Below are 12,020 nucleotides of genomic sequence, written 5' to 3'. Positions count from 1 at the left end.
ATTTGTTAAACTTTAACTATGAAATTATTTTATTAACCTCATTACAGCCTGACCTCTTTATTTCTTTCTTCTACTGATTATATCTTTGGCTTAAGCCATCCAAGAGGAAAGAGAGATTATTTAATCTCTTTTATTAAATAAGAATTATTTATATAAATAATTAAAGAGATTATTTGAAAGGTTTTTCAAGTAAATTCTGCTAATTGCTATTTGCAGTTAATTCTACAAGCATTTAGATGACTCGTTAATTCTATAAACACAGGAAAGTGTTACAGAGTACTGTAGTAAAAAAAGAAAAAGAAAGTAAAACCAAGATGAAAACTGACCTTATTGCTTAACATGCTACATTGTCACATGCTTTCCGCAATAAACTGTGTGAAACTTTCAGTTTCGACGAGTTCATAGCATATTTCATTGTAGTTAGGACAATGTGATTTGTCATTGTAACTAAGACTAAGAATTTATCTATTCATTTTTTTTGGTTCCAGTTTATATGTTATCTTTAACTAGTATGTACTCAAGCATTTCATACAACGTACTAATTATGTACATGCGTGTTGTTGCATTGAACTTAAATTTGAAGTACCTGCATTTAATTACATTTGTAATAACACTGTTAACCTTACCTCTAACCTTAAACCTAACCCTACCTACGCCTAAACCTACCTATTCAGTACCTCAACCTCAGTAGGAGTGAATGGGATGCTTGTGAGAATTTTGCCGAACAACGTGTAGTTACACAGTAAATAAATTGTATTATATGTATTTTAATGTTAGGACCAGTGGCGGTTCTAGCCTGTATGGTGCCCTGGGTGAAAACCCCACCCCCCCATTGGTTGGGGGTGCTGAAAGGGGGCTCCAGGCATCTGCCCGGAGATACCTAATATAAAGTGACCCATTTTTAAGCCTTTCTTATTCAAATTTAGCAAACTGCAAACCATAACAGTTTTTTTTTCCCTGCCCTCTGTTCTGACTCTGTTCTGGTTTTTTAAATATGATGGGTTATTCAGTCAACTTGTGAAGATTGCTTTCTCTTCTGTGATTATGTGCCTAATAAACAATGAACTTTGGTTTTATTGGTGTACATTCTGTTAATAAATGTTGGACATAGAGTGAAAGTAGGCCTATAAATATATCTGTGGGATCCTGATCATTGTTAGCTACAACATGCAAGGACAAGGTAAGGAGGCAACAGTTTCTTAGTTATCTTCACTCTTTGTAATACTCTTCAGGGGTATTGAAAGTACTGAATTGCATATGTTGTTTATTACTGCAAAACATTAAGTGATATAGGGATCTTTGCATTGAAATTACATTTCAGACAAACTATGGACGATCGTGACAAACTTTCAGACTCTGATTCCCAAGGAGAAGGGAGGTACAGTGTTCAGATGCTTAAGATGTTTAACTTTTTTTTTTTTTTTTTTTTTACAAGTACCATGATACCTAAAATAAATAACAATTAATACTAAAATACTAACAACTTCAATACTAACTGACATTGACTCAGAGCTACTACATGGCTACTTACAGTATACATAAGGATTCTTTTTAATTTAGAACAAACATGATGACATGATTTCAGTATCTTCTACTACTGTAAAGCACTGCAGTGAAAAGTTTGTCTGCCTCTGCTCGAATCTAATTACTGTAAAACAGAACAAAATATGGTCTTTCAATAGTAAACTACAATTCTACTGTCTGTATACATTAAGGTAGTACTTGTACTGAATTTAATTTATGATTTTAATTTTAAAAAGTGTCTCCAGTTTCCTACTGAATCACAGTAATAAGAATTAATTTTTTTTCAACATTACAAAATAGAAGATTCGATTTTTGAGCATTAAAGTAATGAGAATAAATTTTTTTGTGCATTACAGTATAGCGAATGTGCGGGGAAAATGTCCTTGTCATGAAAACAATAACACAATGCAAAAAATATTAATAGTCAAAAAGATTGGCTTCATTGTCTTTATGCAAAATTGAATGTCTTTTTTAGTTTTGTTTTGGGGTAAACTTTGACCCAGGCATTTCCTTGCGTCTGACCCAGACATCTCTCATTTTCTCTTTTTCCTTTACTTTTTTCTTTTTTCCTTTTTTTATGTTTTACAATATAAAGCCCATTTTCAGATTCACAGAATCATGGGGTGGTCCTTAGTCATTTCATCGAATCTGTTCGGCCCTTGGTTGAGTTGATTGACTCTCTGAGGTTGATTGGCATTGATGAAGACATTGGTCTGCCATCCATTGCAGTGGTGGGAGATCAGAGTTCTGGAAAGAGTTCTGTTTTAGAGGCTCTGTCAGGGGTGGCTCTACCTAGAGGAAGTGGTATGACTCTAAAACTTTTTTCTTTTTTGTTCCTTTATTTTAGCTCTTTGTGAGGAAATAACTTCATTTAACGAGGCTTATATTGCAAATTGTTATAAAAAAAATGTTTTTATTGTAAGGTATTGTTACGCGCTGTCCTCTTGAGTTGAAATTACGGAAGCTCAAAAAAGGACCATGGTCAGGAATCATATCTTACAATGGTCACAAAGAGACGTTTCATGACCCATTAAAGGTGGATCACCTTGTTAGAGAAGGTAAGTAGCAGAAACCTTTACAGATCACAACCAGCATCAGTGGTAGTGGCATCATAGGTATCCATGTGTCAGGACTCCGGGCTGATCAGCCCGTATTTTTATTTTTTTCTTTGTCTTTGTGATTCCCCTGCCTCATGTATTTTGATGTTTTTGTTTGATCATGCCATGTGCTGACTGTAATCACGGGGTTTCTTCACAGGGGCGATCTGTGTGAGCGCTTGTCAGCATGATGAGCCACACCTGTTCCCCCTTGTGTGTGCTGTCAGATCGTTGTTTTCCCTCGTGCTATTAGCATCCAGCCTGCTTACATGCCTTGTTCTTGTTGGTGTGTCTTACTCTGTCTCCTGTTGGCTCCTGAATTCTTGGCCAGTTTCTCTACCCCTCTGCCTGTCCCTGCCTGATTCTGTCAGCCTGATCTCCAGTGCTCCTGGCCTTTGTCCTCTGCCCGCCTCTGGCTCTGAGTTAGCCTGCCCCTTGCCTGGATTTATTGCCCTGCCCACTTCACCCCCTGGATTTGAAGCTCTTCCTCCCCCTGACTTCGTCTGAGCCCATTCTCAGTCTGGTCCTGTCTGCCTGGTACTTTAGACCCTCTGGATATCAATCTCTGCCCGCCCCACTAACAAGCTCCCCTGTCTGACCAGTCTGTATGTTCTACCTGCCCATCTCTAATCCCAGCCTGCCATGACCTTGATTGATTCCCGCCTGCCCCGCTTCGGCCTGGTCAGCCTGCTTCTTCTGCCTGGTGGTTGCTAATCTCGCCTAGGTGTTGGTCTGTTCCTGTTCTCGCACTACAGGGTCACTATTTTTTTTACCCCTGTGGCAGGGCGGAGGGTGGGGCCGGGCTGGGATGCTGCACACCCGGCCCCTAATCAGGCTGATCAAGCCCGAGAGGGATAAAGGCAACCGGAGACAGCAGTTTGAGAGAGAGAGAACTACAGGCAGCTGCCCTGTATATGTTTGTGTTTTCTTTTTGTATAAGTTAACTATTAAATATTATTTATTGTAAAAAAAATAAAAATAAAAAAAAAAGACAAACACATACAGGGCAGCTGCCTGTAGTTCTCTCTATCTCGAACTGCTGCCTCTGGTTGCCTTTATCCCTCTCGGGCTTAATCAGCCTGATTAGGGGCTGGGTGTGCAGCAACTCCCAGCATTTGGAGGCTCATGCTACTCTCCGCGATCCATGCACAACTTACCACGTGCCCCATTGATAGCGAGAACCCCTCTACCTTCCCTAGCAACCGGGCCAATTTGGTTGCTTAGGAGACCTGGCTGGAGTCACTCAGCATGCCCTGGATTCGAACTCGTGACTCCAGGGGTGGTAGTCAGCATCAATACTCTCTGAGCTACCCAGGCCCCCACTATGGGGTCGCTTTGAGTTCTACCTGTTTTTTTCCTTTCAAGACAATGTCTTAGTTGTGGTTAGCCTGCATTTGGGTCCTCTCTCCTTCACTGTTCTTGACACCATGGGCTTGAATATGGTAGTCTGTAGTGACCCCAAAAGTATTTGGACACTTAAGTTACACTTAAAATGTATAAATGTCATTGTATTAGATAAGAAAATAACAATCCAAGTGGCATCTGCAGGACTAACTTCACTTTTCTGAGTTATGTTTTAAATTACTTTAACCAACTGGTCCCAAGGTGTTTTAGTAGATGTATGAAATCAGTTCCCCTCAAGTTGACACAGGTGTCCTAGCTAAATAACCACAAGTGTAGTTCATGACATTAACTATGGACATGTTCCACTAGCTAACAATGTTTGGCTTAAGTGTCTAAATACAGTTTGGGGTCACTGTTTGTTCAGAGGTTGATTTCATGAGGGATTAATCCATCAGTACTAGTTCATACCAAACCTACAGTATACTCTTGTGTGGGTCTGTTGCAAACCTTAAAAGTGTAACATATTCAACAGCTCAAAACAAGCTTGCTGGAAATACAGTTGGAATCTGCGATGAACTCATCACTTTAGAGATTTCATCTCCTGATGTGTGTGACCTCACTCTGATTGATCTCCCTGGTATAACCCGTGTTCCTGTGCATGGTCAACCTGAGGATATTGGAGATCAGGTGAGTTTAAATGGTGCTTATATAACTCCAAATTGGCAGAAAGAAATGTTTTTCTTGTCTCAGACAGGTAGCTTATTTGTAGCTCTGTCAGATCTAATTTAAACGCTTTGATACATGGTGCACGAATCTTTAAAGACATTTTAACCATTCAGGGTGTAATGTTGATTCTCCTATAATTCTATATGACTGTCCTCTTTATAAACCATTGTGATTTTATTCATGGCGAAATAATTTAAGCATAGTGGTGATGCACCAGGTAAATCTGGAAATTTGCCTTTAACTTCTAAAGTAATGGACACATCTCATCATTTAGGAAAACAAAAAAGACTGGGAATGATTATGTTTGTATTCTGAAGCAAAAAGTAACTTTCCTTTGTGAGTTAAAGGGTTAGTTCACCCAAAAATTAAAATTCTCACATCATTTACTCACCCTCATGCCATCCCAGATGTGTATGACTTTCTTTCTTCATCAGAACATAAACTAAGATTTTTAGATACGATCACTTTGAGTGAGAAACAGATCAATGTTTAAGTCCTTTTCACTATAATTGTTTACTTCCGGTCACTCTTCAATGTGCATCCATGAAGGGAATCAGTTCATGCTGCCTCTCGGTTGACGTAATGTTGGCACATTCACACGAGAACTGACGCAATACAACCGGAAGTGCAGCTCGATTTGTTAACAAGAGAATGCAGTTCACAAACTTCATTGGTTTTGCTTTCTTTTAAACATGCCAGCACGCTTACATCACGTGGGATGCAGCGTGAACTGATTCCTCTCATGGATGCGCATTGGAGAGCGACCGGAAGTAAACAATTATAGTGAAAAGGACTTAAACATTGATCTGTTTCTCACTCAAAGTGATCGTATCACTTTAGAATACATTCATTTTACCACTAGATTCGTGTGGATTACTTTTACTATTACTGTCTTGCTGTAATGGTCAATTTAATAAAAGACATCAATTTAACCATTGGAGTCAAATGGATTACTTTAACTATGATTGTCTGTGCTTTTTCGAGCTTTAAAGTGCTGATCACCATCCACTTGCATTGCATGGACCTACAGAGCTGAGATATTCTTCTGAAAATCTTTGTTTGTGTTCTGTGAAGAAAGAAAGTCATACACATCTGGGATGACATGAGGGAGAGTAAATGGTGGGAGAATTTTCATTTTTGGGTGAACTATTGCTTTAAATATTCAGGCCTCAGAGGGTTAAAGATAAAATCAAATTAAAATTGACCCTGTTTACTCTCTTAAAACACACTCCTTGCACGATTAATGAGTGCACGTTAAGCCTGTCTCACTAGCTAACAAAACATTCAAGGCGGACTTGACTGGCTAGCGATTATGCAAATAATGTTTACGATTGAAAATCAGAGGGAAAATCGTCTAGTATGAGGACGGCTTTATTTCAAATAAAATAAAAAATATATTTTTGTGGTTTTATATCTCAATTTCATAATTTTATGAAATTCTAAGGCCTTCTCTGCCTTAGAAATGACTTTCCTCTTACTTATCAAGCCCTCCTCCGTCCACCTGGCTTTATTCTGGTGTGTAACACCTACTTTTTGCAGTCTAATCGATTCCTGACAGTTACAATCAAGTTCTGCTCTACATTTGCTTATGAATATCCTTCTTCACTCAGAAATTTCTCAGATTTCAAAAGTAAAAAATTTGCTAAATATAATGCTGACTTTAACATTCTCCCCTGACTGACCAGTGGACAATTTACCTTTTCTTAGATCAAAACCTTAATACTGAAATATATTGCCAAAAGAGAAACCATCAATCTAGTTGTTGTACCCTGCAATGTGGACATAGCGACAACAGAAGCACTAAGAATGGCACAAGAAGTAGACCCAGAAGGACACAGAACACTTGGTATGCCAACATTTACATATTTCTGTGTTTCTATAACATATTTCGTAAACTGCAGCTGTATTATTCTTGCTTATTTTAACCTTTTGTCTCTCTTTTATTTTTTATTTTTTTTATTTTTTTTGTCAAATGCATGTATTAGCAATTCTCACAAAACCAGATCTTATTGACAGAGGAGCAGAGATTGATGTTTTAAACATTGTGCAGGGCAAAATCATTCCTCTCAGCAAAGGTTACATTATTGTGCGATGTCGTGGTCAGAGTGACATCAACAACAAAATCCCTCTTGATAAAGCCATGCAGATGGAAATGAAATTCTTTAGGAACCACCATTATTTCAGGTAATACCTTATGTAATTTTAAAGGTGTACTCTATAATTTTTAGGTTTATGCTACCTTCACTGGCATACGGCCCTTTTAAGGCGAGGGTATACATACTCTCTGCTTGCTCCGTTTTTCCACTGTGCAGATGCTTCGCATTGATTTTTTGGGAAAGTGAAGTGGGTTGCTTGAACTGTAACTCAGGGTTATGTGCTTCAGTTTACTTGGAGACCTCCTTGTTTTAGTGGCATTATCTCCCACATTGTTCCATTGCAAGAATCTCCGATTTTGGTGCAGAAAATTCAGTCCCTTCTCCACAAGAGTAGAATTAGAGGAGTTCCTCCCAGGCAGGTTCTGTGATGATTTTTAAAGCTGCTATTTTATGGCTGTAAAGAGGGATGTATCCAGTTCTACACTTAAGAAGGCTGAATCGGACTTTGAGGACATTTTCCTTCAAAATGGTCACTAAAAATATATTGTGTCACATGTCCCCCTAGGACAGTGGCCCAGTGGTTAGCACTGCTGCCTCATAGCAAAAAGTTTCTCCGTTTGAGTCCCAGCTGACCCTGTGCCGTTCTGTGTGGAGTTTGCATGTTCTCTCCGTGTTGGCGTGGGTTTAGTGCAGGTTTAGCCCGGGTGCACCTGTTTCCCCCACAGTCAAAAAACTTGTCAGGTAAATAAACCTAAATCAAAATGTAAAACACACACACATCCAAAAAATAATTCTTGATACAGGTGCTCAACCAAAAAAAATTATGCAATTTATTTTCACAACAAGCTCACAATTGGGAAACACTTCATTCATGGTCCTCAAACCATCCTGTGTCTCTGAAAAAAACAAAAGATTAAACTGGGAAAGTACTTGTACTATTATAATTGCTGTTATTTACAGTATAAGTATAGTTCATTCTTAAAAGTACTATTGAGTTCTTTAGGTGAGTGCACCTTTAAGCATAACAGAAAATGTATGAATGGTTTTAGTAATAATCCTGTTTATTTATTTTTCTTCTTTACAGCTCTCTACTTAATGATAGAAAAGCATCTACTCAATGCCTGGCAGACAAGCTGACAAAAGAACTGGTTGATCATATCAAGGCACGCAATAAATGATGATACAGAATAACACCTTAAAATAATCAGTTCGATTTGTCCGCTAATATATACAATCTATATTTCTTGTGGACACAGAAATCACTACCATACTTGACTGAGCAGATTCAGACTAGGCTACTCAATGTGCAAAGAGAGCTTAAATCCTATGAGCAGGGTCCTCCTCTGGAAGAGGAATTGATGGGACCTTTTCTTAGTGAGGTAAGAGCTCTGAGAATAAAATACATTAAAGTTACTTAATTTAATTTACAAAAAAATAAAAAAATAAAATTGAGCTTGCTGATAACAGAGTTTATTTGCACATACTACCTGTGTTGTTTCTGTCCTCGATTCACTAAAATAATTATGTAAATCAGGTGAAGACACAAAGATGCCCCAAAAATCTATGCTGAATCTAATTTGCAAGCTGCAGTTTCCCAGCTTGCAGGCTGGTTTGAGTGCTTGGTTGTGGAGGATGCAGCAGACTACCATGATCTGGTGTTCTTTACTGGGACTGTACAGCTCCACTCCACCACTGCAATCAAAGAACCTAAATTGTCTCTTTGAAATGCCAAAAGTGCACATGGCTACTAGATACCTGGTTATAATGCTCTTTAAATTTGTTTTCTTCGTATTTAGATCATAATGAAGTTCAGCAATCAAATTCATGAATTGAGCAGGACAGGGCGTTCAAAAAACAAAAATATTTACGCCCTTCTACGTCCTGTGTTCAAGAAATGGGATGTCTACCTGAGAGGCACTGAAGTGTCATGTGAGACAAGATATGTTGAATTAATTTGTGTCATTTGTAGGTTGTGCTCTTACCTGTTTTCCTTAACCTAACCTTCTTTTATCATCAATTTAGTCACTGCAAAAGTGAAGGAAATGATAGACAAGTATAATGAGATGCATCGTGGCAGAGAGCTGCTAACTTTCAGTGATTTCTGTAAATTTGAGTGTGTCATCAAAGACCATGTGGCAGCCCTTCAAGACCCAGCTTTGGCAATCCTGAAGCATATACGAGGTACAGTATGCATTTTAATTAATTTTCTAAAGGTATAGTCAGCAATTTTAGCAATAAAAATAAAGGAATAAATAATTAAAAATAGAGCAAATACAGTATGTATAACTCTAAAGTACTGTTATCTTTTTAGTGCTCTAATACAAAGTATTTTTGTTCTGCCCAAATTAAAACTACTGTACACAGAAAAGAGAGATCCGTTCATCCTTTTTAAAGACACAAATAAACAACCAAAGTTTCATCATATCTCCAACTCTGACTGTATATGTTATGTTTTATCATTTTAGCTTTAAGGCAAACTTGTCATACCTTACAAAATAAAATTTAAGTTTGTTCACATTTTCAGATATTGTTCAGAATGAGTTCCAGGAGTTATGTTGTTCATCTTTTGAACAGTACCCTCAACTTAGATACATTGTCTCTGTAAGTAAAACATCGATACTACTACTACTACTACTACTACTACTACTACTACTACTACTACTACTACTACTACTACTACTAATAATAATAATAATAATAATGTGTTGTACTCCTCAGAATATGGTTAATGACATTCAGTCAAAACAAGAGTCCAAAGGGGAGAAAAGAATCAGGGAATTTATTAATATGGAGCAACTGATCTTTACTCAAGACAAGGTGTTACAACAGAAACTTAACCACTCTGACATACCTCAGGAGGCTGGAGTGGACTCTAGTGAAGAGAACCTCTATGATGATGATGACAAGATTTTTAATTCCAAAGGCTGTGCCTTGTTGGATGCTAGAAATCTAACTCCAGACAAACTTGCTCTGTACCATGAGGTGAGGTAAAATGCATAGGCTACCATAACTTTTGAATTACATGGACTAAGGGTGATGAGGTGACTCATATACTGTAGAAATATTATGATGAAAATGCAACGGTTTTAAAAAAAGTGATTATGAAATGGTATTTGCAACCAGTTTACTGATGTTTAAAATACAAACACTGTGACATATTTCATATTGAAAAAGAATATTCAACAAGAAAAAAAAATGTTGATGTTGATTTTATCCATTGCGTAATGATTGTATCCAGGGTTATTATAGTTTTATTATTTTAATGTAGTTTTTATTTTTATTTTATTATCAATTTCAATTTAGTTTCTTTTCCATTAACTTTCACAATATGATTGTTAGATTTAGTTTTGTTTTTCAGTGTTTTATTTTTTATTTTCAGTTTAGTTAGTTTTTATTTTAGTTGCAGTATTTTTGGGCTGCCAAAGTTATGCATTAAATCTTATAATTTGAATATATTTACATCAGCTGAAAAGGAAATTCAGAACAAGTTATTACTTTTTGATGAAAGATTATGAAGGCATTTTTAAAATAACATTGTTTTTTTTTTTCCTTTAAAAAAATACTATGCACCACTCAATCATGCACAATAAGACCAGAAATGTGTATTAAGAAAGTACATAGAGTAATTTTTTTCTTATATGTGACAGTAGCTCACAGAAATGGACAGTGAATTCATAGTTATTAATTTATACTCATTAACATTATGTAAAAATGTTTTGTCTGTTAACCTAAAAAATGTACTTCATGCAGTAACGTGTATATATGATCATTTTTTAATTCTAGTGACAGAAATTTTTTAACATTAAGTGGTCTTTTCATTTGACATTCCAGGAATTCCTCAATTAAGGTGTCTTTAAATAGTTTTCACATTTTGTGTTTGCTGATGTATTGAATGCTTAAAATGCAGTCTTTATTATGTGCAGTTTCTGTTGATGCAGAATGCTGTTAAAGTTTGAACTTTAAAATTTGTTTTGCTAAATTTACAATTGCAATTAAAATGGCATTCAAGTCAAGTCACAAGGCTGTAGTAATTCACATTCTGTCTCCATGCAGATAGTCTATCAACGCCTGACAGACTATGTGCCCATGCTGATAATTCTCTTCATGCTGAAGGATGCAGCCAATACCTTGCGGCATCAGATGATGGAACTGAGGAACGGGGCAGATGTGGTCAAACTACTGAGTGAGGATTCAGAAAGAGGTCGCATGAGAGCTAATCTAAAGCATCGTCTTGACCGTCTCACCCAAGCTCGAGATCTGATCAGCATCAGACTCTAAGACAGCAGAGCTCTTAATACATTTTATGTCAGGCCTAAGTAATAATAAAAAAATACATTGCACATCTATATTGTTAAACCAAACAATATTGTTAAACCAAACAGTAATTTTTTTTTCTTTGGAATAATGTGCACAGTTTAATAATTCATAATCAGACTAAAATGTATATTAATAAAGAGGGCAAATTTGTTTTTAGTCTGTAGCTGATGGACAAGGACAGTGAATTCATAGTTATGGTTGTAAACACTTAAAAAAAAGTTCTGTCTGTTAACCCAAAATGTACTTTATGTGGTAATGCCTATATAAAAATGTTTTATTCTAGTCACCAAAAAATGAATTAAAAATTACTGAATAAACCAGTTACATTGGGTTACATTTACACATTTGGCAGACACTTTTCTCCAAAATGACTTTCAGTGCATATAGGATATATTCAACCCAGTCTCATGAAAATTCGTACATATTTTACTAGTTGGCTATTTCGTATGATTTTGTATGAGTTGGTTCATATAAATTTGTACAATTTCATCACGTGCAAATGCCCGGATATCTAATGTGGAGTAAGCGCGAGTTTTGCGCACAAGGCGTTAAGGACATGCATATTAATATTATGCCTTTATCCAAACCCCTTATCTAAACCTTATCTCAGTCGTACGATATCATATGAATTAGCCAACTCCAACCATACAATAAGAAAGACTTTACTGGCCACTCCCTGCACCTCAGACTTAGGATGGACTTCACCAGAAATTAACTGCCACAAGCTTCCAGGCGGACTGCAAGCCACACCTCACTGACCTCTGCCTGCATCATCTTGGTCGTAGGATGGACTATATTCTCCTAAAATGGAACACATATAAAATAAATTAATGCCAACTAAAGACTTCATCAGTCAAATAACAAAGGACACTGCATATACGTGCACTTTCTATTGTATTCTGTGCTTCAACACTAA

General features: G+C 36.8%; 1 protein-coding gene across 1 annotated transcript; it reads left to right on the top strand.

Annotated features, from left to right (window-relative positions):
• Nucleotides 1-1,325: 1,325 nt before the first annotated feature.
• Nucleotides 1,326-11,193, top strand: mxf (myxovirus (influenza virus) resistance F). Its single transcript, XM_051680061.1, has 13 exons — nt 1,326-1,378; nt 2,120-2,328; nt 2,448-2,582; nt 4,498-4,652; nt 6,399-6,537; nt 6,677-6,875; nt 7,872-7,950; nt 8,044-8,166; nt 8,584-8,716; nt 8,810-8,968; nt 9,312-9,388; nt 9,506-9,769; nt 10,841-11,193. Exons 1-13 carry the CDS (start codon nt 1,329-1,331, stop codon nt 11,063-11,065), a joined length of 1,947 nt encoding a protein of 648 aa, XP_051536021.1. The 5' UTR covers nt 1,326-1,328; the 3' UTR covers nt 11,066-11,193.
• Nucleotides 11,194-12,020: the final 827 nt, after the last annotated feature.

This window comes from Myxocyprinus asiaticus, chromosome 39, assembly GCF_019703515.2.
Source record: "Myxocyprinus asiaticus isolate MX2 ecotype Aquarium Trade chromosome 39, UBuf_Myxa_2, whole genome shotgun sequence".
NCBI lineage: Eukaryota > Metazoa > Chordata > Actinopteri > Cypriniformes > Catostomidae > Myxocyprinus > Myxocyprinus asiaticus.
This window is presented reverse-complemented; position numbering and strand designations above follow the sequence as displayed.

Bases quoted from the DNA above. Each gene is read 5' to 3' on its own strand.
- mxf (XM_051680061.1), top strand. From the start codon at position 1,329: ATGGACGATCGTGACAAACTTTCAGACTCTGATTCCCAAGGAGAAGGG. The intron at 2,329-2,447 runs GTATGACTCTAA...TTTTATTGTAAG, and splicing joins GGCTCTACCTAGAGGAAGTG to GTATTGTTACGCGCTGTCCT. The intron at 4,653-6,398 runs GTGAGTTTAAAT...ACCTTTTCTTAG, and splicing joins CTGAGGATATTGGAGATCAG to ATCAAAACCTTAATACTGAA.